This window comes from Poeciliopsis prolifica, unplaced genomic scaffold (genome assembly GCF_027474105.1).
Source record: "Poeciliopsis prolifica strain line A6 unplaced genomic scaffold, Auburn_PproV2 SCAFFOLD057, whole genome shotgun sequence".
Lineage (NCBI taxonomy): Eukaryota > Metazoa > Chordata > Actinopteri > Cyprinodontiformes > Poeciliidae > Poeciliopsis > Poeciliopsis prolifica.
The window spans coordinates 3,121,985-3,148,703 of NW_026562432.1; the positions used below are offsets into that span (position 1 = coordinate 3,121,985).

Sequence of the window (26,719 nt, forward strand, 5' to 3'; positions counted from 1 at the left end):
ATGTGTTTCATTTAGTGAAGATAGAAATAAATGGTCTTTCAATAATGCTCTACCTTACTGACTGGGCCGGTCGTGGCTCCTTTTGCCTGTCAGCTGTAGCTCTTACTGGATGGTGCAGACAGAAAGCTGAAATGCTTCAATGGGTTTTTCTTTCACAATCCTTTTTTCACCACACTTTTTCCTTCTACTCAACTTTTAAACGTAGCCTATAGGGTTTCCTATTTTATTTGTTGAGGATATTGTATTTTACAGTAAAACAATAACACAAGTCATCAGTCAACCATTCCAGAGTGGGGTCGTCCCTGACAGCAGGTGGATTTGTCCCGGACCTCCTCCCCGCAGCCCCCGCCTCCAGATGTTGGGACTGCTCCCTGCTCTGCTCTCCATTTCGCAGCAGTAGGCGGACTGGACTGTCTGAGGGTGACGGGACTCGGGACCGTTGGGATATTTACTCCCGCTGCTTTTCTCAGCACTCTGCCCCGGTGAGGTTGTTTAGGTCCACGTTGTGAGAGAGAGAGAGAATGGCCGCTGTGATGGCGGACGGCTGTTTTCTGACTGCGCTGCAACCGAACTCCTCCTGCACCGCCTACGTGCTGCCCTCGGACGAGCAGTCCGCGGACCCGCTGGCCAAAGTCCGCAGGGTCCAGGAGCAGGTCCGCATGCGACTGGCCGAGAGGAAATCCTCCTCACTGCCCAGGCTGAGCAACTCACAGTTTGGACCAGCAACAGGTGAGAGCAGGCTGAGAGAATGAGCGGTACCGGTCCGGTACTAACCTGCGTCCATCAGCCGCTCTGGAATGGAGAAATCATTCTTCAAACTATAAACATGGAAATAAAACTCCACAAAATACCACAACAAACTGGAAAAGTATAGAAATATAAAAACAAACTTTCTTTTTTTATTGGTTCAGTTTAATCTATGAGTTTTGATTTATTATTTCCATACATTTCAGTTAATGTAAAGAAATAAAATAAAAATACAGCTGGCATTATCTGAAAAGTTCCTTTTTTAAATATTTTCTCCACTGTTCCACAAGAACAATAAGTATGAGTACATTTGAAAATCTGGTGCAGTGTATTGTAACTGTGGAGTTTAGTGATATGAGTCAGTTGTCCTGCTTCTGATGGGAATGATTGTCCAGTGATTGCCCAGTGATTGTCCACAGCTGGATTTGAATGCTGTGCCATACAGTCACAGCCAGTTACATGAAAAACATAATAAATACTTATTCCATCATCATTTTTATTGTTATGACAATAGTAGCCTACCACAAAATCTCGTCCAACTCAACTGCTCACTCCTATATGCATCAGATTTGGATCAGAGTTATTCTCTGTTCCCTGGGCGTCTGATCCAGTGTTGTGGTTGCGTTGGGCTCTGGCCCATTGTGCAGGGCTACATCTTATCTCCTGACACTGTGCAAACTGTTGCTAATCTGAATTCAGCACACGCAGGCCAGCGGTAGCTAGGGAATTTTATTTGGTCTAAATTGAAAACAGATCCTAAACAAACGTTGTAGGGAAAAGTCCTGACTGAAACCTTTATAGGCTCCCACCCTTTGCTTTGTTGCTTTGCTCGGTTTTTTCCTGCCTCATTGTGTATTCTGCAGTCACTGCTGAGCCACACCGCTTAAACCACTGAAATGTTCTTAAGCACAGCAGGACTAAATGTTAAGCTGGAGACCCAGGAGGAAAGAGAAAGCAAAAATGCATGTCATTTATTTGTATCTTGCTGGAATAATAAAATGTTCTGGTTTTCTTATTTTGGGGACAGAACATTTCTTCAGTTCTACAAAACAGCCAAAAAAGACAGGATTCAGGAGTTGTTGAGTTTTCAGTTGAGAAAGTTTCTGCTCAGAGTTTCTCAAGGAGCAGTAAACACAAAGAAGAAAGCCCAAAGCTGACCTTGTCACCTGGGTTACATGGACTTGGACTTGAAAACTTAGCTTTTATTGGACAATCTGTATTCCAAGTAACAACACAGTCTTTGTGGAGACAATTTGAGTCCCTGTAACATCTCAACAAAGAGACTACACAGTGTTGGTTGGAGATTTCTTTCAGCCAAGATCAGTCATTAACATGAAACTGATGATGTGGAATCCTGCAGATTCCTCTGTTCAGTTCAGAGTTCAGAGCAGAGTTTAGAAAATACCAAATATGTTCTGGATTTTGAAATTCTAGTCTGTTTTCTGTGTGACTTTGGTGTAAATGAGACCACACTTAAAAAAATCACATCAGATGACGTTATATGTATTTGTTGACCTTTGGAAGATCAGGGGTTTATTTCCTGTGTTTGTCCCTTCTTGTGGAAAGTCTAATAATGACTGCATACATTTCCAAAGATCTACGTTTTTCCATAAATGTTAAAGTCGTTGTGTCTTTGGTGGAGACACTTCACCAGCTTTGCTTGTTGGTGTCTGACAGCCTCTCTCTCCTCTGTCAGTCTGTGGCTGTAGCACCTCAGTGTGTGAGTGTGTGGGAGTGACTGGATGTAGAGTAAAGCAGTTGGGGTCATCCAGACTTGATAAAGCGCTTCACAACTACAGGCCATTTATCATTGACCCTCACCAGGTCTTTTCTGAAGAAAAACCAGAAATCAGGGAGAATAAAATGTCTCCACACTTTCCTGGATCTGATCAAGCAGATGTTGATGAAAATGCGTGGCTGTTTTTTTACTAAAATTCCTTCCTCTGATCACCAACAGTGACATTTATATGACATGAACTCACATATCAAAATGAAATGCAGAACCAGGGGTGACAAGAACTAATCCCAACCGAATATTGTGCTGTCCCCCGTTACATCCTGTCCCCCATGTTACCTCTCTGTGCTGTTTGACATTAATGAAGAAAAAGGATTATTTTTCATTAAAACTGACAGTGAATAAATTAACTAAAGCAATTAGTCAATAAAAGATGGAACAACATTTCAGTGAAAATTTAAATGTTAAAGAGGTGGGTTAGAATAACATTGTGAATTCTAAAGAACAAGCATCTTCTCAAGGCAGAGTTACTGTAGGAACTATATCAGCTATTGGAAAATGTAAATTATGAATAGTTTGTCTTTTTAAGACAAAGTATTTACAGATAAGAATGTAGTGTACATTTAATCTTTGTCTTGTGCAAATAATTTGATTAAAATCAGGACAGCATGATAGACTGATGATCATTTCCTTACAGCTCCTCATCAGATTAACTAAAATAAATCAAGAAAAGAAAAATAAATATAAAAATATATAATAAGAATCAGTTTCTTCATTTATAATTCAGCAGACAAAAAAATGATCGAAAATAACACAAAAATATTTTCATTTTAAATTCAGCTTTGGATTGTGAGCTGTTTGATGAATACAGACTGAGTGTTCGTCTTAAACTAATCTGGAATATTTTAAAGCTAATCTGGCCTCATTTCCAAATTCTGCAATTTAAACATCAGTCTTTAAACATGTTATACATTATTCTAATAATGTATAATGTATACTATTATGCATTATTATAATGTATATGGATATGCATACACATATATTATAAAAAGCTAATTTGGCAACATTTTTTAAATTCCACAGAATAAACCTGGTTCATAGTTGACACTGATCTGTGACATCATCACATATTTTTTATTGACTATTGGTTCTATTCTTATTTGTTCAATTATACTGCTTTACTTTTTGTTAGTTTTAATTAAATAGTAAAGGCTATAAATAACTTCATAGCTTCTATTTTCTGCTAAAATGTAAATAAAAAACTCAGAACATTCTTTTTGTCCACAAGTGGCATCCTAAAACTTTGTCTTAAAATAATTTTTTGGAGACACCCGCATCATTTCCTATCAGAAATAGTTCTTGTTTGAATAAAAATATATTTAGATCTAAATCTGCCAGTGGTATGAATAACTTTGGGTTTAATGGTTGCCATGGCATTGAAGCCAACAAAGTAAAGAGCTTGGACAGCAGTAATCCGCAGCTCCAGTGTAATAAATAATGTAGTTGGAGGCAGATCCACAGAATGAGCCGTACCTGGCTGCATGCTGGCTGCATGCTGGCTGCATGCTGACGGCTGCTGTCCCAGTCCAGACTGGGAGGTTGGGAAAGAAAAGGACCATCAAGTCCTGAATAAGACTACAAACAGCAAAAAAAAAAAAAAAAAAAAAACTGGGTCATATTTGTCAGTACAAATGTTTTAACTGTAAACAGAAAATACTCCCTGATTTTATCGGATGCTTGGTCTGATGTACTGGGTTCTGAAATTGTTCTAACTTCAGATGCACAAGGCGACAGTGCTGCCAACTGCACCTGCTATAGAATGTCTTATGCTATCTTGCATGAAACAAAAATGAAGTCAAAATGGAAAACAAAGTGCAGTTGATGAAAAATGTCAATAAGTATGTAAGACTCTAAAATATTAAGGGGGTGTGCTTCATTCTGACTGTATATAACCATATTTTGATGCTTCATCTGTTTACCTTGCAATAATTTGGCAGTAAGTTGTTTTGAGCAAGGCTAGTGAAAGAAATATTCCATAAGGGCCTGGAATATTCTAACCACTTTAGGTGACAGAATACAGGATGCAGGTCAACTCAAAGTCAAATTTCTGTGACTAATAAATAAAGAAAAAAACAGGATAAAAATGTTGGCATTTCATTATGTTTGTATCATTCATGTTCCTGTAGGCTAAAGCGATTTGGCTGATGGAGAAGCTTCCTTCTCCTTGGATGTCTACAGCGATCTAGCAGATAGATGGTGTGATGTTATAGATTTCATTTATAATAAATTCAGTGGGAGAAATTCCAGAGCAGCTGATGATGTCAGCTGAACTCACTGCACTTAAAAAAAGAAAATACGATTATTTTGGATTGTTAATTCTATCCTTTTTTAAAGTTTCATATATTCTTAGCTGGGTTATGTAACTTAAAAAATAAAATTTCTTCTGCATATTTGTTAAATCTATCACTATGTTGTGACTGTATAATCACTGTAAAAAAGGAACCTCACGGGTTATCACATTAACAAAAGAATATCATGTACTGTTAACTAAATAATTCCATGTTTGAGCAATAAACATGATACAATCATGTTGCATAAACAAGATATTCCACAACTTCAACGTTTATAAAATTGAATCATGTTGAGAGAACATAATTCATTATAGTCAGACCGATCCTATGCTGAAGACCACGAGTGAGATCACGGGATATCACGCAAGATTACGGGAAATCACGGGATATCACGCGAGAATACGCGAGAAAATCGGTTTTCTCTCGCAAATGGAATAAAATGTATTCAAGGTGAGATAATTCAATTACGTCAGCTAGATCTTCCGCCAAAAAAAAAGAACGTCGGGGCGTATTACATTAACAAAAGAATATCATGTACCGTTCACACATAATGTTGGGTTTGAAGCGAAAACGTGATAAAATCATGTTGGATAAACAAGATATTCCACGACTTCACATTTATAAAATTGAATCATGTTGAGCTAACATGATTCATTATAGTCAGACTGATATTGTGCTGACGACAACGAGTGAGATCACGGGATATCACGCGAGAACACGCGAGAAAATCGGTTTTTTTCTCAACTTGAATACATCTAATTAACATATATATACCCACCGCGGGTGGTTCTTATCCTCTGAGCTCGGGTCCTCTACCAGAGGCCTGGGAGCTTGAGGGTCCTGCGCAGTATATATATATATTGGATTATCCATTATTACAGACTTGAGCTTTCTATTTTTTTTCTTTAAATTGTAGCTCATATATATATATATATATATATATATATATATATATATATATATATATATATATATATATATATATATATATATATATATATATATGTTTTTGGGTTTTTTTTTATTCCATATCAATATTTGTCAAAGTTAATCTAATAAAAAAAAAACACAGTGACGTCAGTTCCAAAGCGCTATTGTGTCAGACTCATCTCCCGCTGAAGAGTATCCAGGTCAAGAGATTACGGAAAATCACGCGAGATAACTGTCTTGCACCTTGTTGGGTTTTTTCAAGGGCAGAGGGGAGATTCCTGGCGTGCATCCACTTAATTTGAAGAAGGTAAGAGTCAAACTATTTTCATCTAAATCCATATAAAAATATGTAACTTAAAATGTCTCTACATTTGCACCATTTTCTACTTGTTCCATACTTGTGTCACATTATTTCATGTTCTGTAGATTAAGTCGGTTAGGTTAAGGCAGATAGCTATATGTGATATCATTGGTAAGTTTACATTTATCGCCGCACCATTTTAGGTACATTCTGTGCGAAAAAAGTCTGCAGAGCCATATGTAGTGTACAAAGCTGCTGCCAGAGACACAAATGGACCCCAGAAATGTCACAGTTTTGCTCCTCCTGAGCTCCCTGGAGGTTTAGTGGATTTTTAACACACGGATCTAACATCAGTCTATTTCTAACTATTTTAATTCTATTTCAGTAATGTTACTATGGAGGTAAATGTAGATACACACACTTTGGTACCTTTCTATCATCATCGAGATTCTTAATTAATTATGGTAATAAAAAGTCCTACATTTCAGTCGGTGAAACCTGCAGAAAGCATTGCTTTCTGAGCTTTGTTAAATGTTCCTTAAATACCTGTTAGTTATGGATTTCTAGTATATTTTGTCAGGCTAAAACTCTCAATGGATTATCCATTATTACAGACTTGAGCTTTCTATTTTTTTTTCTTTAAAATACATATTCCTCTGCTGTAAAGATGTTGGGTTTTTTTTTGGACTCTTCTTTGTTGTCCCCAAATAATTGTAGCTCAGAAACAATATTGAAGTTCATTGGTTTAATTTTGAAATGTTGACGTTTTTTGTGTTCATTGTATGTGCTCATTTTGACCTATGTTACTATTGCTTTCTATCATGTTCAATTCACCATTGTTCTGCACATATGTGCTTGCATACAAGTGTCCAGTGGTTATATTCATGAGGCATTCAAGGGACTTGTACTAAAAGATACAACTCAGTTCAGTATGAATTGCATATTTTAATGGCTGAAAATATATCTGATCTCTTTCAGAACATCACCTGATCACCTGTCTGTAATCCACCTGCTTAAGTTCTGGTCAAGGGGCTCATCGGCTATCAAATTATAGATTTCAGTGGCTAATAGTAAGTTTTGCCAGATCTAAAGTGACTGAATGTAGTGTTAGAGAGCTTATAAAGCTAGGGTTCAGCTAAACTTTTATTTGGCCAGTCTGTTTTATTTGTCTTTATTTGCGTGGGGATGTGGAAATGTAAGGAGTGTAGTCTCTCTCTGTCTCGTAGATATGACCTGTTAAAACATTTTACACTTAAACACCGGCATATGCGACGTTATCCATGCCCACACATAGACTGTCCATGTACTTGTAAGACATGGAATGCTTTGCATATTCATTTAAGTAGAAGGATATAGACTGTGTTGACCATTCTGTACTTTTCACATATTTCTTTGGTGATATATTCATGTCTTTATTTAAACATCTAACAGCTTCAGTTAGATGTTTAAATAAAATGTTAAACTCCATTTTAGTCATGGCACAATGAAGGGATACTAACAATTTTAAATATCTTTCAAACAGACTGCAAGCCACTGATCACTTTTGTTGTGACTTCCTTTGAATGTAGCTATGTTTTCAAGTGTGTGAACCTATACTGCTGGAGTTTTGAGATTGTTCTCTTTGTTTTTTGATCTGCATATTTAGGAAGACACTGCTGAGGTCAGACGAGAGTGCATCCTCAAAGGTCTGTGTGTACCTAAATGAAGATCCAGAGAAGCTGGTGAGGGAGTACATGGTATGTTAAATTCTCTTTGTGTTTACAATAGAACTCCTAAGAGTTGTTAAAATACTTTCACCAACTAAGGTCCATGAGTGACTCAATCAATGTCAGTCTTAATTTATTTATTTAATTACATGTGAATTGTCTGCCCCCCAATACCCTTCCCTAACTCCCTTAGGACGTTGATGAATGTGCAGAAATGGCCAAAGCCGAGACTGTCCTCGGAATCGTCATTTGAGCAGAGGGTGCTGATGCACATCTGGATGTTGGGATTGTCCTGGAGGGGGTGGAAGTTATGAACAGCTTGGGCAGTGTATCTTCTGCAATAGTGATGCTGCTGGGACTAATCTACGCACTAAACTTGAGCTACCCTCAAGTTTAGTGCGTTCAGCACTCAACTTGCTCAGTAACTCAAGCATACCTTTGAAGTAATACAGGAAATAATAATGAAATTGGATGGAAAGAACTTATCAAAGAAAGCACAAGTTCTCAATATGAAACTCGCCGCTAAGTTGAGTAAAGTTTCATATGGAAAATGAGTGTTTAAAGTCTGCAGTAGAAAAGATTTATATTGTTACAGTTCTCTAAGTTGAGCAAATATACTGACATGTTTTATGTTGTAAAGAATTGGCTGGGAAATGAAACTGTAACCTTTTTGTAGTTGTTTTTTTATTTCAATGTCCAACTCAGCTGTGTTTTGTGCTGTGTAAAAAAAACGATGTATAACAATTCTGAAAATACAATTGTGTTGTACCTTTTCTAATTGTTGAGTGTTCTTCCTACACTTTCACCTAGTGCTATCTTAAAATGCTTCATTAACGCTTGAAAAAATGTCTTTGAATTAACGTCATGAAATAATGGAAAGGATTTCCACACGATTAACTAGCTGTCTTTTAGCATGAAGCATATTTGTTGAGCTAACTTACTTTTAGTGAGTTGTACCTACTGAATCAGGTAGTGTGAAGGTACCACTGTAAAATAAGGTGGTTTCAACTAGATTTACATTCATCTTAATGAAGTCACATCAATGATTTGGTCCTAAACATTGCAGATTAGTTGGGCGGGCTGTATTGCATTACACTGGGTCACGCTATAGTAACTCAGTTAAAGGAACCTTTAAAACATATGTTGAGCCAACACATTTCATTTGAATTTGAATAACCATAATGAATGGAGTTGAGCCAACTCATTTGATTTACAATCATCCATTGCATTACCATAATTCTGGTTAAGCCAACATATTTGGTTTAAATTAGAACAACCTTAATGAATTATGTTTTGCCAACTCATTTTATTTATATAAGAATAACCACAATATATTACGTTGAGCCAACATGTTTGATCTAGAATCGCCCATTGAATCACCATTGTAACAAGTTGAGCCAACACATTTGCTTTACATTGGAATAATCTTAATAAATTAGGTTGACCTAACACATTTGCTTTAAATAGGAGTAACACAAGTACATGGTGCTGAAATAAAGCAAAGTAATCAGGTGGAAATCCTTTCCATAATTTTTTTATGTTCATCCAATGACTTATTTTTTTCAGTGTATGAGGCAGATAACCTCCTGCAGCCCCTCCCTGAACTACTAATGCCATCTGAAGAAATGCAAAAACAACCACTCAGAACCGGGAGGCGGGTCTTAGTGCTGTCAGTGAGTCTTGTGTACGCGCTGTTTGATATGCTGAGGGCGGAGACACAACTTACAGCTCCATGAAAACTGTTTATCCGCCAAAAACTGTGGCCATGGTGACAGCATTCAGCTGTCATGAAGAAGATGAAGCAGAGCAGAGATCAGCGGGTGGAGGGGTGAGCAGCATGTACACAAGGAGGATTGACAGCAGTAAAACCCTCCTCCTGGCTCTGATGGTTGTTTCTGACTGAGAGGTGTGTTTCTGTTGTCAGCACTGGGAGTGCTGGGACAAGATTTGTTCACAGATTAATTTTTTTCAATGCTGGACAGCAAATAAAGAACCTTGACATTAATCTGTGAAACCACAAGGCACTGAGGTCAGGCAGCTCCTTCAATGTGAATTCATCATAATTCACTGCTAACCAAAAGTATTTTTACTTGTTTCTTAAAAATAAATAACCCAGCAGTAACACCTCAGCAGACAACATCAGTAATGTGTTTTACTTCATCAATCAATCAAATTTTATTTGTATAGCACATTTCAGCAAGGCATTTCAAAGTGCTTTACATCATTAACACAAGAACACAAAGTCATGCAACATATAATAGACAATACATTGTTACATATTACATGTCAAAAATTCTAAACAGGTGTGTTTTTAATTGCGATTTAAAAGAAGTCAGGGTTTCCGCTGTTTTACAATTTTCTGGAAGTTTGTTCCAAATTTTTGGTGCATAGATGCTGAAAGCTGCTTCTCCGTTCTTGATTCTGGTTCTGGGGATGCAGAGCAGACCAGAACCAGAAGACCTGAGAGGTCTGGAAGGTTGATACAACAACAGCAGATCTTTGAGGTATTGTGGTGTCATGTGTACTATAGAAAAAAAATAAAGAAAAGCAGAGGATTAGATAAAGATGAATCTTATTCTGAAGTGAGAACACCACCCTGCCTGAACTCTACTGACCACCTTTGTTTGCTGAACATTCCTTTCCAATCTCCTCTTGACAACATGCTGTCAGGATCTATTTTAGACCTTCCTGTTGTTCCACCAGTATTCTTCATTCATGCCTTAATTAGAATGGCAAAACATGACAGGAAGACAGGGAGAATCTAAACTGTTATAGCAGTTGTTTGAGTTTTCTTCTCATGCAAAAGAAGCTGGTTTTACTTTATTGGTGGTTTAAAAGATTTAGATGTAAAACTCCAAGTTCCTTTATTTCTTAGGTTTGGAGAAATCCAAACTAATCGCACAGAACCACACCAGTATGAAACATCGATTTTTAATAGAAACCAACACAGTTCATAAACTGTTCGGAAAATCATGAGTGTCATTGGTTTTCAAAGTTCTGCTCTTGACACCATGATGAAAATATTTCAAAACAGCAACCAACCTGCCCAGGTCTGGATGTTCAAGCTGGACCAGATGTAGTGCAGAACACAAGATGCTAAAAGAAATTTCTAATACCTTGGTGGTTCGTATCAGAACCTATAGTTGGTTCCTGCCTCTGTTGATGTGGAGGTTCATACCTGTACAATCATAAAGAGACAAGCACAAGTTTACATGTGAAAGCAGACCAGCGTTTGCCAGAGAGAAAAGCTGGACTTTGAGATAAAGTTATTCGGACGGATGAGTGAAAAGTTCAATGATTTCTAGGCTGGAGCAGATGTTTGGCACAAACCAAACACAGTATCCCAGGAAAAGATCTTCATACTCGCAGTGGACGTGTGAACTCACCATCATAAAATCCAACATGGATTCTACCCTGTGTCAGAGGGATCATCTGTACAAAACTAGACCCTGAAACATGACGATGAGCCAGAACACACCAGGACTGGCTGAGAATGAGTGAATCAAAGACCTGGAATGGAGTCAGTTCCCTCAAACATCTCTCAGGTGAAATGGAGAAATATGACAAACCTTCTTCAGAGCAACATAGGCTGGAATCTCTGAAGTCATTACAACCAAAGGTGATAGCACTAGCTAATAGGCCAGGGAAACTTTTTCCTCAAGTAGAAAATACATTTATGTTTGCTGTCATTGGCTTAATAAATCAAACATATGAATCAAACATGTTGAATCGAATGTATTTGCCTGTAAATAAATCCCTCTACTTCCTAGATATAATTGATACAAAACATTAGACATTAATATAAGAGATATTTATTGGGTAATAATTTAGTGTGCATTAGGTGTGAACTCATGCTAAACAGGCTGGACTTCCAGTCCGTCTGTCCAGGACGTCTGCTTTATTTGTGGAGCACAAAAGTGAACTCTGCTCTGGTTCGGTTGAAGTGAATTATGGTTTGAATGAATGTGGACTGGAGAACGCACCAAAGTAGAAAGCGAACTAAAACACAGTGCATTCTGGGTTATATAACCTAAACAAATATGCAAGTCTAGAGCTAGCTAGTGGGAGAAACGGTTTGTGGTCTTTCTCCAAACACAAAAGAGAAATCCTTTTCTGACGCCACATGTTTCTTTTGGGAAAGAAGGAAGTTGTCCTCAGTGTTTTCTTCAGAGGTTTTTGTGCTGTTTCCTTCTGTGGTTTTCGGTGCAACGCCACCACAGGCGAGGAGGGGAACAGGTTGCTCAACATGTTAGTTTGGTTTGACAGAGTCCGGTGTGGAATCGAACTGCAGCTGTTAATGCTGCAACTTTTCCATCTGTTGTAGTTGCAGCAACTGCTACTGCACATGCGGCAGTTTTGGGTCAATTTGTCACGTTGTTGCAGAAAAATCCTGATAAATGGAAAAGAGGTGAATGCTGATCTTAAATGCTTAATAATAACTGATATCCAAAAGCCTCACTTTATTATTTAAACATAACAAACAGGACAACAAGCTAGAAGAAAGTTAGTTTGCATTTTGTTGAACTTTTCTTAAAAATAGATCCCTAGTTTTCTTTCTCTTTATGTAAAATGATTTGACTCCACTGCCTCGTTGAGTCCCTCAGAACCTGTGTGTGATTTGTGTCATAAACTTGTTTGTGTATTTATTCATGTTTCTGCTCATGCTGTATTTCTGCTGGTATCAGTTAGTTGTGATGTGGTGATGCTGATGTTCAGGCATGCAGTCCACGGCCCCACCCAGCAGTATTTCCTCCCTCCTTCCTTCCAGCCTACAGTATTTGTATTCTCTGTGTGTGTGTGTGTGCGTGCGTGCGTGTGTGTGTGCGTATGCGTGTGTGTGTGTGTGTGTGCGTGTGTGGGTGCGTGTGTGGGTGTGTGTGTGTGTGTGTGTGTGTGTGTGTGTGTGTGTGTGTGTGTGTTGGGGTGTGTGTGTGTGTGTGCGTGTGGGTGTGTGCGTGTGTGTGTGTGTGTGTGTGTGTTGTGGTCTTTCCACAATCAACACTCTCCTGTGTGTTGTCCTTCATGTGTTTGCAGTGAGCTGTATGGGAAAGCGTCATGCTCTCTGTGACCAGGGTGAAATTCAAGTGGGAGCTGGAATTACTCCATGCACTTCTGTGATGATGTCATCTTCCACACACACCCATACACAGCACCCATACACAGCATGTGTCATGTTGAACATGCTGTCAGAATGGCACAGTCAGTAACACTAACATGTTGAATCCTAAGAGCTTATACTGGATGCTTCACCAGTATAAAGATCTTTTGTGTGTGAAGATGACTTCCTCAGTTTCTTCTTCCGTGGTTAGCCTTGGATGGTGAAGTGCAGGTTGCTGCTGAGTGTCTTGTTGTGAAGTCATGCTCTTGTTCTCCTGTACCCTGCAGAGCTCTATGTTCATTATTCTTGAGTGAATTGGTGTCTGGCTGGGTTCTTCAGTGGGAGAAATTCCAGAGCAGCTGATGATGTCAGCTGAACTCACTGCACTTAAAAAAAGAAAATACGATTATTTTGGATTGTTAATTCTATCCTTTTTTAAAGTCCCTCACCGGGGCATTTATAAATATATATAATTGTTTTGTTCACTTTTGACTCAGTTACCGCTCTGAGTGTGTTGTTCGTTCAGCAACTGGACTTTACTAGAGTATGTATGCTCCAGTTAATCAATTATTAAATTATTTCAATAATTGATTTGTTACAATGAATCCGATGAACCGCTTCAATCTTAAATGAATTTGACTAATAATTATTAGGGGGCACTGAAAGTTCATTGTAAAAAGTGCAAGATCATCAGTTATTTAATTCAGAAATGTAGAAAAAAGAAGCAAATAACCAGCACCGTTTTGAGGATGTGAGCAGATGGACTAATTTCATGCAGTTCAGTACCATCCTGCATTCTGACAGGATTGGTTGATGGAATCGTTGTAAACAATGTCTCAGTTTTCCTACCGATGTATGATGCTATGTTTTAATGTGACATATTTTAAATAAATAACATGTGGTTTGCTCTTTCCTTTCTGTAGATTACATTGTTCCTGAAGTAAAAAGTTTTCCCCAGGCTCACGGCTTCAGCTCCAGGTCCATGATCAGCACACCCACTCGTCCCATGGCTGTGAGTACAAAACCTAATACCAACATGCTAAAACCAATAAGACTACAGAAATATTTATTAATAAAAATTATAAACGATGCAGTTAATATGCAACTATTTTAAAATACCTTGAAAGAAATCAAGGTATGACATTATGTCACACTATGAATACAAACGTGAATGAATTCTTCTGGGACTTTATGTGACACTCCAGCACAAAGTCATGCATAGCTGGAAGTAATTTTTAAAACACTCTTCATTATTCTGTTTGTTCACTAAACTAAAATATTAGTTGTACCAGCTTCACCAGCCAACACAGAGGAAGGTCAGAGGTTAAGATGTTGAGACGTTTCAATCAGGATTTGGTTGGAATAACAGCATCCACTCTTTGAACACCTCAGAGAATTGTTTAATCCATCTTTCCATAGTGGAAACTGGAGCAACTGCAAACCCATCATAACATGATTTTCTAACTAAACTGACAGGCTGGGAAAGAATTCACCAAAGACTAGAAATAAGGAGGTTCTTGGTAACCTGAGCAGCTGCAGAGGTCCATCGCTGTTAACTGCAAGAAAAAAAGCCGTGTGCAGTTGGCCAGAAGCAAAAAATATATAATGTAACTATTTGACCTACAAATGTATCAAAACACAGTGTTCCCCTCTAACCCCATGGTCCACCTTCTATACTGAGCAGAGACGGTCAGAGTTAGACAGAGCCAAAAACTTGGCTGCCCTGGAGCAGAATCTGTTTAAAACCTGAAACTGGGGAGCAGATTGACCTTCCAGCAGAACAACAAACATCCTGAGCTGCAGTGGAATGGTTTTAGATCGAGTTCTAAAGGTCCAGTCAAAGTTCAAGTGTAAAACTGACTGAAAATTGTAGCGATTTGGTACACAAGATTCTGGCTCTGGGTTTGCTGAGGCGGCAGAGATGCAGCCCCAAAAGACCTGTAGCTGTGACTGTAGTGAAAGGTCACACCATAACGACGGGCTGATTACAAATGCATCCCACACTTTTCAGATTTCTACTTGTAAAAACAAAGATATAAAACTACCTTTTAAATTATTTGCCTGTAAATCTATTCTACACAGAGCTTTTCATGTGAAACATTCAGTAAAAAAACAAAATCTCATATTAAGCACCCTTTGATATTCGATTATTAATCAATGAATCAAACATCACTGAGGATTGTTCGGCTGCAGATGCTTTCTTTGCTACAAATGATAGAGTGTTCACTAAAGAAATGTTGATATTGAGCAGAATAAACTTAATTGGAAATAAATTATTTGTTTATTTGCACCTTTTAATGTTTTTTCTAATATATAAAAAGATTTTAATGCTTAAAAGAGAACTTTGCAGAATGTTCTTTTGTTAGAATTAGTATGTTTGTTATCACTCTTACATTAGTAGTTATAGTATGAGTAGTTTTACTCGTTTGTTTTTCATTTAAAGTTTGTGTTCTAATTGCTAAACCTGACAAAACTTGCTTTTCTCTTAACCTTGGACATGTTTTCTGCAGCTGTTTTCCTATCAATCGGAATTCTCCTCACTTGTGAAACTTCCTGTGGTTAGAATGTACTTTCTGTGTTCTCCTATTCCTGTTATCAGAATAGCCCCCCTTCTTTTACTTAGCCCCCCTTTTTCTTTCTTGCTCACTCCTGCTTTGTGTTAATAAAAGACGAGCCTTATGAAGAGAATCAGAACACATGGTAAACTGTTCGAAGGAGCAGTTATTCTGTCTTCTCACTTTTGCAAAAGACTTGATTGAAATAAGCATCGTCTGTGGTTCTTTTGTTGTAGGTTGAGAAAATACCTGTCAAACAAGGATCCAGTTATCTTGTGGTTTATTCAGATGCAACTTTGCAAAACTGACTTGTTGCCATTTTCAAGAGGCTTTTCTCCATCGACCCTCCCAGACAAATGGTACTTGGTCTGTGTTTTTCTAACAGACACTCTGGAGTTTAAAGGCTGACTGAGTGATGTGAAACAGTCAGCATAGTGATTAGGATTAGGACTGATGTTCAGACTGGAGCTGAATCACATCTGTCCTCGCCGACGCAGACATGCAGTCATTCGGTCATTCCAGTGCAGTGATGCTGACCAATACAAATCCCTGCAAACCATCAGAATATAGTACATTTCCTCAAGCCACAGAATCCCACAGTTTCATCTGAACTGTTTTCATTTTCTGCACACACTTTTCCTCCCACACACTTAAAAAAAAAAAGAACAATGAGCAGGTATTGCGTAGAAGTTTCCTGCCATTTCCAACAGGGTCAGGAGAAGCATGGAACCTGCACTCTGCACAGCTGGGACCAATGTAAAGACAAAGACTAAATCTAAACAGGATGCCTGACTACGCCTTTAACTGACCCGTCTAACAATGCAGACACCACAGTCAGCTTCCTGCTGATCAGCAACCAGTCTGTAATGAAAACTAACCTTGATGGTGTGTAGTCCATGACTATAAAATATTGCTGAGTTTTTCTCAAAAATATCAGTCAATCTAGTTGATTTGTGGAGCAGAGCTTCAAAGTGCTTTACATCATGAAAATACACAAACCTCTAAACACATCATGCAGTCAACAATTGTGAAAACTAGCAACAGACATTGCATCTTCTCAATTGTTTAAATCATCAATGCACATAAAGTATATTAATCAGTGTGCAATTAATCAAATAATTATGAAATAAAATGAGACATACAGTGTTGTTCAACCCTCCAAGGGTTTTCTTTTTCATGAAAAACGTTTCTATGGTCCAAAAACAAATAGGCAGTTGCGTTTTTGTCATCGATTTAAAGGAACTCTGTTTTTCAGCAGTTTTCTGGCAGTTTGTTACAGTTTTGTGGAGCGTAGAAGCTGAATGCTGGTTCTCCATGTTTGGTTCTGGATGCACAGCAAAACCAGAACCAGAAGTCCTGAGAAGTCTGGAAACTTGATGCAACACCAATAGATCTATAATTTATTTTGCTTCTCAGCTGTTTAGTGATGTCTGTTCTCTCAGTGGAAGGACTGTAGAACTGGGTGATGTTCTCTATCTTCCTGGTTTTAGTCAGAACTGCAGCAGCGTTCTGGATCAGCTGCAGCTGGAGGATTAATGTTTTAGGCAGACCTGAGAAGATGTTGTTCATGAGTCAATGTGAATAAAGGTAAACACATGGATGAGTTTCTCTGGGTTTTGCTGAGACATCAGTCCTTTAATTCTGGAAATGTTTTTAAGTGATAAAAGACTGATTTTGTAACTGTATTCATGTGCCTTTGAAGGTTCAGGTCAGAGTTCATTCCTACATCCAGGTTTTTGATCTATAGTTTCTAACTGTAATAACTGACGCTGTGCGTTGAGATAAGATTGATCCTTGTTAGGTCCAAAGATAATAACTTCAGTTTTGTGATTGCATGGTTGAGAATCTCCTGGTGACATCATAATATTGAACAGAGTATCATTTGTGCAGTTTTGATAACAAATCTTATTTCCCGTTCCTGTGTGAAAAGTCTCTTAAGATGTGCTTTCCTCTGCCCAACCACTTTGCAGGTGTCTGCAGTGTCGTCTCAGGCCTCTGGGATGTCCAGCAGCTCTCAGGTCAGGCATAAAGAAAGCGCCTCCGTCCAGACCAGCTTCCACACTTCTCACATGCAAAGTCGAAGCCAACGCTCCAAGTCCCTGTGCCAGGACGACAACAGAGCGCTACCTCTGGCCCGTCCGCTCCACCCAGAGTCTTCCTCTGTGCCCTTCAGCGTTCCTCTACCCGGAAGCCTTAGGCGGTCCCTGAGTGGGATCCTGGCCCAGGAGAGACGGCCCTGGCAGAATGAGGAGCTGCCCTACCAGTACACCTATAAAGGTCCGTCTCATCGCATCATCAACAGAATCACCAACAGACAGCAGTACTACCAGCAGCAAAGCTCTGCGTTGGGGCCGGAGGGCTGGCTGGGGAACGGTCGGGGCTTCACTAGTGCAGGGGACAGCATGACAGGGCAGTGGCAGCATCATGCCTCCAGGACCAACCACGCCTCGGCCCAGTATGCCCAGCTGCACCGGGCCGCCTCTCTACGCTCTCTAAGGAGCGTCGGCAAGGGAGCAGATGTCATGGATGCCGCCTCCATACACAGCAACGATCCTCTGGCAGAGTGAGAACACTGAGTTTATTTTTTATCTGTCTGCTTCTGATTGACTGTTCATAGAAACTTTGTCTGTCATATATCAAGAAGATCTGACTAGACAGATCTAGAAGATCTGACTGATCTGCTTCTGTCAGATCTGACAGAAGCAGATCAGTCAGCTTCTGTCACTTAAAAAAAAAATCATAAATGTTGACATAATTTTATAGCAGCTTTACGTTCCATCTTACATTCAGTGATGTAGTTTTTCAACACTTTCCCAAGAAGGTTATTTTTATGATCATTTAGATGATTTAAACAGGTGATAATAATAAAGACAGTCTGTGAGGGACAGACAGGGACAGAGGACAGGTCTCCTGCTTACCTATAAATGTGGAAGAAAATCATTGACTGCAGAGGACATTTAGTTCAAAGTGCACAAGCAAGGGAAATATTTACTGTCCCACATTTCTAACCAGATTAACTACATTAGGGCTGCAGAGATCGCTCACAGTCTGAATGATGCTGGCTTATTAAAACAGTTTTATATGAAATGAATCTGCATTATTATAGTCATTCTTTTCCTCTTGTGTCTGCATACGTATGCATGTGTGTGTGTGTGTGCGTGTGTGTGTGTGTGTGTGTGTGTGTGTGTGTGTGTGTGTGTGTGTGTGTGTGTGTGCGTGCGTGTGTGTGTGTGTGTGTGTGTGTGTGTGTGTGGGTGTGTGTGGGTGTGTGTGCGTGTGTGCATGTGTGTGTGTGTGTGTGTAGGATGCAGAGCATTGACATGCCCACAGCTGTCAGATATCTTTCCGAATCAAATACTTCTCTGCAAGTTTTGGGAGCTGCTTATATACAACATCAATGTTACCATAGCACCGATGCCAAGAACCAGGTACTTTAAGTTTGATGGTTTGTGGTTAAATTTGACTATATTAGTTGCCCTGTATTTCATTCATGCTTGTTAGTGTAATAGGGGCTAACTGGCTATACAGGCTACATACGCTTGACTTTTATTTGTAAAACCATTTTACAGATATGTAGATTTGTTCCTCCATTTCATTACATTGTCTAATGTACGTTAGAGAGTTTAGTTTTAAAACTGTTCAGTATTCCGATTATTCTGAAGGTTTCTTAGAAAACATTAAATATAACAGACATTATATTCCAACTAGTCTACACTGAATATATATACAGTTAGTAGAGTGTAGTTCCCTGGGCATCTTTTGGTTCCCTGCACACACAGAATTTTTCCTCATGCAAATAATATTAGACTGGCAGCCAGCTCTAATAAGTGAACATGAACTGATAGATGTCTGTATTTTTTTCCTAAAAGACCCACACACACACTGTGTTTTGTTTTCTTGTTATTCTCAAAAGTCCAGTTTTCTCAAAAACTGTTGCATGAACGTTAGATTACTCTGAGAATGTTATTGTTATTCTGAGGATATAATCAGAATTAGAACAGAAGGTAAAATGTTTTTTTCTGATAGGGTTTTGTACAGGAACATGGGAATGTCAGTCATTTCCAAACTCAAAGTTTAGTTTTGATAGATTTGATAAAAGTGCAAAGTGTGTAAGAGGTTGTCTGTGTGTGTCCGAGGTCCGTGCTCTGGGTGGTGTTCCGGCGCTCGTGCAGCTTTTCTCCAGTGATCATTTAGAGGTGCAGCGCTATGCTACAGCAGCTACACGGAATCTCATATATGAAAATGCTGACAACAAAGCTGCCCTGATAGAGGCAGGAGGACTGATGGCTCTGGTCAACATCCTGAGCCAACACGACGAGGAGCTGTGGAAGACCATTACAGGTAGGAATGTAGCATCCCAACATCGGAAGAAGCTTGTCATGTGAACAAATATGCACCACAGTATAAGTCTGTGTTAAAAAAAGAAATCTACGTGTGTGTGTGTGTGTGTGTGTGTGTGTCACTAGTGATTCTGATCTTGTCTGTGTGTTAGGTGTCCTTTGGAATCTGTCCTCCAGGGACAACCTGAAGGACAGGCTGGCTGTGGAAGCGCTGCCACTTCTAACTGAGAAAATCCTAGTTCCACTTTGCAAGAGCATCCCTCTGAACCCGTCTGAGAGAGAGATCTTCAACAACACCACCGGCTGCCTCAGGTGAAAACTGGACCAAAAGCCCCGCATAAACTGGAGCAACTTAACAGGCAAACACAAAGTCACTGACAGGAAGCTGGTGATGCTGCAAGTCCAACCAGACAACAGTAGTCTGAAACATACAGTCTGCAGCCCAGTGTCAACAACAACTCTGCTGATATTAGCACCTATTAATTCCAGAGCAAAACCTCCCATCCTGTTAATCTCCTAACTGATCAAACAAAAAGTGTTGTGAAAATCTGAACCAGGATTAAATGAAAGTGAACAACAGATTAACCAAATTAATGATACAAAATAATCCATTATGTTATCTCTTTGAGCTTTTTTTGCAAAACTTTTTGTATTTTTGACTTTAAGCTGCATATCTAAACCATGAGATCATCTGGGGCCCAGCAGCCAGCAGAGCAAGTGTCTAATTCCACCTACTGCAGAAATCCAAAATAACTATTTTTAGAGTTGATGTTTTTTCAGCTGTTGTGTCAAATAAAAAAAGGAGTGAAAATACCTAAACTACTCTTATGTAAGCTATTTTTTACTTAATTTACTTCTGCACACTCTGAAACATTTTTGCTAATTCAACTGGGAATTTTCACAAGAAACATTGTTGCTTTGAAAACGATTTGTTGAGGAGGTTTTATTTACTGGAACTAAAAACATAAGTTAAAAACAATTTTATTCAAATTTCAGGCAGTCAGTCAGATTTGTCACTCAGAGGTCATCAAGTAAAACATTATCAACATAATTCAAGCAAAAATTACAATTTGAAAGAAACTCTCCAGTGTTTTCTTTTTTATTTCTCTAACAACCTAATAAATATTTTTATGAGTCATTATGGTCTGATTCAGATCTTATTAATGACAACATACCACCAGGCCTCTTAGTGATCACTTAAATTCTTGAAATTCACCATAGGTTATATATGTGTTATGGGCTGAATAATAATATCCCATTTGTGGGGCCACGATTGAATCAAAACACTTATCCATAATGATTAGTGCTTTTTAGCCCAAAGGTACAGAAGGGATCCTCATGATCCACTACCATCTGGTGTTCAAGGCAGAATGATAAATGGAGACATTAAAACTGCAGTATGTAACTTTTGTTTTCTTTACATATTTGTTGAAACGGTTACTATGGCGTGAGAGTTTGATATCAGACAGATAATCTATGAAAACCTTGAGCTTCCCTGTTGGCTCCCAGTGCCAGCTAGACACAACCATTCAGAGACAGGAGACGGGCCTTAGTGCTGCCAATCACAACTTGTGTAGCACTGAACATTGTGTCTCTATCCCCTCCTTGCTTTCTGCTTAGTCTAGTTGGCATCACCACAGATGATGTTGGACAACAAGTTTTCCTGTGACTGTAAGTTGTTTCTCCGCCTTCAGCAGATTCAGCAGCATGTACATAAGTTTGATTGACAGTACCAAGACCCTCCTCCTGGTTCTGATTGGTTGTTTCTGGTCAGTAGTGGGGTATTTCTCCAGATGGCAATGGTATCTCAGGGAGGAGGTGGAGGATGGCGACGTTTTCACAGATTATCTTCTTCATAACGAACTGCCAAAACATTTTTAACAAATATGTAAAAAACATATTCTTCATAAAAATTACATACTGCAGCTTTAAAGTGTCATATTTATATAATTTTAAATATTAATCAATGCATACAACCAGATTTGCTCCCTGCCTGCAGCCTCTGTTTTGCTTTTACAAAGCAGTCACTGAGACAGCGCCACCTTTCTGCAGACAGCCGAGAACTGAGATATAACAGGTTGAATTTTATAATAACCAGATCAAAGTCACCTCTGCAGTGACATGTTTCCTGTCGGGTATAAATGTGTCTGTTTGTGTGTTTACCTGGTGTGTGTTTGTTTAGGAACTTGAGCTCAGTAAATGAGAGAACGAGACGAAAGATGAGAAGCATGCAGGGTCTGGTGGACTCTCTGGTGTGCTACATTCAGCTGGAGGAAAGAGGAGAGGATAAGGTAACCCTGATCTCACTAACACGCTGTAAATAATGCAGTAGTACACACAAAGAGGTCTGATTTCAGAACCATTGGACATAGTTACTACAGACTGCTTAAAGTACCAGCAACTCTGAGTAGATAATAAAGAATGATGGCCTCTGATAGATCTGATGATTAACAAAGATGGTGTCATTACAGAGGCTGTGGCCATTGTTGAGATTTTACTGTTTTTCACTAACCCAGTGGTAGTAATTCTGTCAGTCTTGGCCAAGTTTTCCTTGCATAAGAGATTTTTAATCTTAATGGAATGTTTCTGGCTAATAACAATAATATTCTGGTGTATTAGAACCGGATCACAGACCAGTGAACATGGCTGGGTAAATTATTTCTTACAAGGTCTGACAGTTACCATGGAATCCTAGCTCCACAAATTATGCATCCTATTAAGGAAATAGAATAAAAAAACAGAAGACATATTAAGATTTAACCTACATTTAAAGACAAAATTCATGATCTGCTGACAATTTATGTGTCTGTTTTTATTATGTGACTTCTAATTCATGGAGCGTGTGTCCTCCTTAGGCATAGGGGGCGCTGCGCTCTCTGTGTCTAAAGTCAGAATCTTATAAACATCTTTTCACTGGGAGTGACTGGTTTGATGGGTTTTTCAGAATAGCACAACAGAAAATGTTTGATTGTATTGCACTTTTTTTACACTTTGCAGGGCAAACATCGTCCAGGCTGTGTGTTTAGGCTCAGCTCCCACATGACTTTCCACCTCATTACATTGTGTTTCCCATACTCTAGGTCAGAGTATGGGGACCGCATTGGTCCTTGTATGCTCATGTGTGGGCTGATCATGACTTTTAATTGGTTCTGTGATGTCTGTGGGTGTTTTTTTACTGTTGAACCTGACCTGCAGCTCAGTGGGTTTTCTCTAAATTGTGGGAAATTTGGTGTAAAGACAATCCTGTCTCAGGTTATTTTGTCACTGCTAACATTTCCACACTTAGTCATTAACTCTTCAAATTACTTTCTAAGTGTGGTTCCGAATATCAGCTGAAATATCTGATGTGTTTGTTGCTCTGCAGCAGGGGTCCCCAAAGTGGGTCATGGAGGGCCGGCATCCTGCATGTTTCAGTTCTCCATTGTTTAACGCACATGGATGAAATGATGGTTCATTAGAGGTCTAAGGAGAACTCTGACTTGCTGAAAAGGTTGTTGGTACCACCACAGAGAGAACTAAAACATGCAGGATGTCGGCCCTCCAGGACCCACTTTGGGCACCCCTACTCTAGAGCCTCTACTTATAGATCCTTTAATATCAAAAAGCCATATGTTCCATTGATTAAAATAAATAGAACTTACACGTAAAATAAATTATGAGATTTGGTCTGAAGTTGACTCTTGTGTTTTCTTCGTGTTTAGGGTTTGGAAAACTCCCTGTGTGTGATGAGGAATCTGTCGTACCAGCTGTACATGGAGCTTCCTCCATCAGTCCGCCTCCACCTGGAGGGCCCATCCAGAGCTTCAGCCTCCAAAACTGATGAGATGATTGGCTGCTTCACTGTGCAGAGCAAAAAGAAAAATGAGGTGAGGTCTTTGTCACCAGATGCAAAGACTTCTAAGATTTTTACAGAGGGGCATTTCTTGCCCACTCAGAGAGTGAGGACCAGGGTAGAGTGGTTCCAACAGGCCACTGGCAATCATGTGCTCTGTGGGTGAAGATTGTCCAAAGTAACTTAATGAAGCTTTCTTTACAGCTTCAACAGAGGAATCTTCCAAGACTGTCACACCCCAAGGACTCTGAGTGGCTGTGGCACCCGAAGGGCGTGGCCCTCTACAAGCAGGTCCTGCAGAACAGTGAAAGCAGCTCAGCTGCAGTGGAAGCTGCTGTTGGAGCCCTGCAGAACATCACATCTGGAGAAGGACGGGTAGGCTCACAATGACAAACAACATTTCTATTCACTTTATGTCTACAGCGCCAATTCACAGCAAATGTTGTCTGAAGAAAAAATGTTATTTCAATTCAATCACACGCAGCTTTCGAATGATGCATTTATCAAGCTAAGCTAATTATTTAAATTAGTTTAATGAGTTTTCTAACTAAGAAAACCCAGCAGATTGCATCAAGTCATTAGCTGCTATTCCATTAGCCATAAAATTGCACAAATTGACATTACAAAAGTACTATAAATTATCTTAATGGAAACTCGCCAATTTTGAAGAAAAAAATTGCGATAAAATGAGGTGGTTTTCAGCCATATCAAAACAAATGTATTTTACAAAACTCTATTAATAACGCTTTCTTTGCATCATGAGTCACATGTACAACAGCTGGATGTTACTACTGGTGAAAATGACAAAGAAGAAGACAGGAAGTAGTAGGACTAGTAGGAGTATGATGGTTTTTTTTTTGTTTTTTCAGACAATGTTCAGCTGGTTCCACCAGAGTTCTCACATAAATAGTTCACAAATAGTTGTTCTTCCAACGTGTTGAATCCATTACTCTTCTGTGAAATCACTGACTACATTTTCCCAAAATGCCACATATGTAGCCGCTCCCAAGTAAGCAGGGCTTGTCGAGCCAATACCTGATTGGCTGTTAGATAAGTTCAAGCACCACGACTGAATTATGAAGATATCGCATATAACTGTTTACATCTGCTGTTGCCATGATTTATAATGTCTTATTGGGGGAAAAAGTTCAGTCATGTGATTTTAATTTAATTTCTTACTTAGTGGAAACTCTGCGGTTGTGAAATTGTGTTTTTTTGACATCAACTGAATATTGGCAAATATTTACACATTTGTAATGGAAACAACTACTGACTCGCAGCATTTGCTCCTCCTGGACGCAAGTTGTTGATTTTACTGCAGTCCCTCATATCAAGTATCCAAATAAAGAGCATGTGAACACTCATATCGCAAAATAATCTCATTTAAATATGTACTTCTTGAACTTGTTTGATTATTTCATATAAAATGTCTTTGGAGAAGAAATGAAGTGTAAATGGAGCAGGTTGGAGCAGTGAAGTGTTGTGTGTGTGTGTGTGTGTGTGTGTGTGTGTGGTGTGTGTGTGTGTGTGGGTGTGTGTGTGTGTGTGTGTGTGTGTGTGGTGTGGTGCGTGTGTGTGCGAGTGTGTGTGTGTGTGTGTGTGTGTGTGTGTGTGTGTGCGTGTGTGTGGGTGTGTGGGTGTGTGTGTGTGTCAGTGGCCAGCGGTGCTGAGCAGCGTGGTGAGTGAGCAGGAGAGGATGGTGCCCATGCTGCTGGATCTGCTGGACAGCAGCAGTGAGATGCTCCTCAGGCCGCTGACCGGCCTCCTCAGGAACCTGACTAGGCACGCTGCAGACAAAGACCACATGGGTGAGAGGCCAGCAATGAGAAATGGAACTCCATAAAAAAAGTATCTTTATGTTACATATCATTTCTTGAAATAAATATAAAACTCTCTGACTGGCTTTTGTGTTGGCAGCTAAGATCATGGTGAGCGCTCTCGTGTCCAGGCTGCCTGCTGACGGCCTGGAGAAGACCCCGTCCAGTGAGGTGGTGGTCAACATGTGTGGGGCCCTAAACCATCTGGTCACCTGCAGTTCTTTAGCTGCCCGAGATATCGCCTACTTCAACGGTTTGCCGAAGCTGATGGGCATAAAAACGTCACATGACAACAGGTAGGACTGACAGCTGCTGCAGATCAAGGTCAAAGGTCAGGTGTAGTTAATTCCTCCAGTTCTAACAGAATATTTCCTCATCGTCTGCATCCGTATCCTGAGCCTCAGGATAAGCTGCTGCTCATCCTGTGGCCACTGATCCCTCAGAGAGAAGTCTCAATAGAATTTATCATGTCATTTGTAAATGTTTACTGGTGATGGTCTGACCTGTGTGTCCCCCTCCTCACTCCCTCACTGTGACCCGCCTGCTGTCTCTGTTTAGCTCTGGGAGTCTCCGGGCTGCCAGGGCAGCCTCCACCGTGCTCTGCAACATGTTCCAGTACAACAAGCTGCACAAAGATTACAAACTGGTGAGTCCAGTACAGTGGTGAGTCACCACTGGTGACTCTCGGTCACTACAGAGCTCTGTTGTGAAAATGACTCCAGCTTTTACTGTTTCAGTTATAAACAAAAGCAGAAGGAGTTTAATCTGGTCTACTAAAAAAGTTACTGTCTGGATGGTTTGGGTGGAGTGGCAGCCACAGATTTTACACCCCCTCATTAACACACTCATTGGAGGTAGAAAGCACCAATAAAAGTTGCAGTTTTAAGCTGACTCAGTCCATCTAGTTTAGTTAGTGCACCACTTTATATTCCTGACTCACGACAATATAAATTGGTTTTGTTTTTTCAGTTTTATCATATGTTTGGGTGTGTGTGTGTGTGTGTCTCTGTGTGTGTGTGTGTGTGTGTGTGTGTGTGTGTGTGTGTGTGTGTGTGTGTGTGTGTGTGTGTGTGTGTGTGTGTGTGTGTGTGTGTGTGTGTGGGTGTTGGCCAGTTGCTTCCACCAGATGGTTTTCTGCTTTATGTCTGCTCATATCGGTTTCTCTTTTTTTTTTTCTTGACCTCAGCTTCCCATTGGTCCATCTTCTTTCTCCCTTCTCTTGTCATGAAGGCTTGTGGACATTTTAATACACTAGCAAACATTTCTGTGGACTATTTGGTTACAAAATGGTTACCTTTGTTTTGGCA

General features: G+C 39.5%; 1 protein-coding gene and 1 long non-coding RNA gene across 3 annotated transcripts in view; both read left to right on the plus strand.

The window, feature by feature from the left end:
* The first annotated feature begins 367 nt into the window (after positions 1–367).
* Positions 368–26,719, plus strand: part of pkp3b (plakophilin 3b) — a 30,952-nt gene continuing 4,600 nt past the window's right edge. For both annotated transcript variants that reach the window (XR_008608169.1, XM_055060133.1), the window contains exons 1-12: positions 368–729; positions 13,792–13,880; positions 17,394–17,986; positions 18,728–18,851; positions 19,560–19,764; positions 19,916–20,075; positions 21,946–22,054; positions 23,465–23,629; positions 23,800–23,970; positions 25,250–25,403; positions 25,513–25,708; positions 25,971–26,058. Coding sequence is in view for 1 of the 2 variants with exons in the window: in XM_055060133.1 (XP_054916108.1) it covers positions 522–729; positions 13,792–13,880; positions 17,394–17,986; positions 18,728–18,851; positions 19,560–19,764; positions 19,916–20,075; positions 21,946–22,054; positions 23,465–23,629; positions 23,800–23,970; positions 25,250–25,403; positions 25,513–25,708; positions 25,971–26,058 (2,262 nt within the window). In the remaining variant the exon portion in view is untranslated. The remainder of the gene's footprint in view (positions 730–13,791; positions 13,881–17,393; positions 17,987–18,727; positions 18,852–19,559; positions 19,765–19,915; positions 20,076–21,945; positions 22,055–23,464; positions 23,630–23,799; positions 23,971–25,249; positions 25,404–25,512; positions 25,709–25,970; positions 26,059–26,719) is intronic.
* Positions 5,929–8,543, plus strand: LOC129379377 (uncharacterized). The gene is made up of 4 exons (XR_008608170.1): positions 5,929–6,070; positions 7,043–7,134; positions 7,710–7,800; positions 7,964–8,543. It is a non-coding gene; the product is annotated as an uncharacterized LOC129379377 (long non-coding RNA).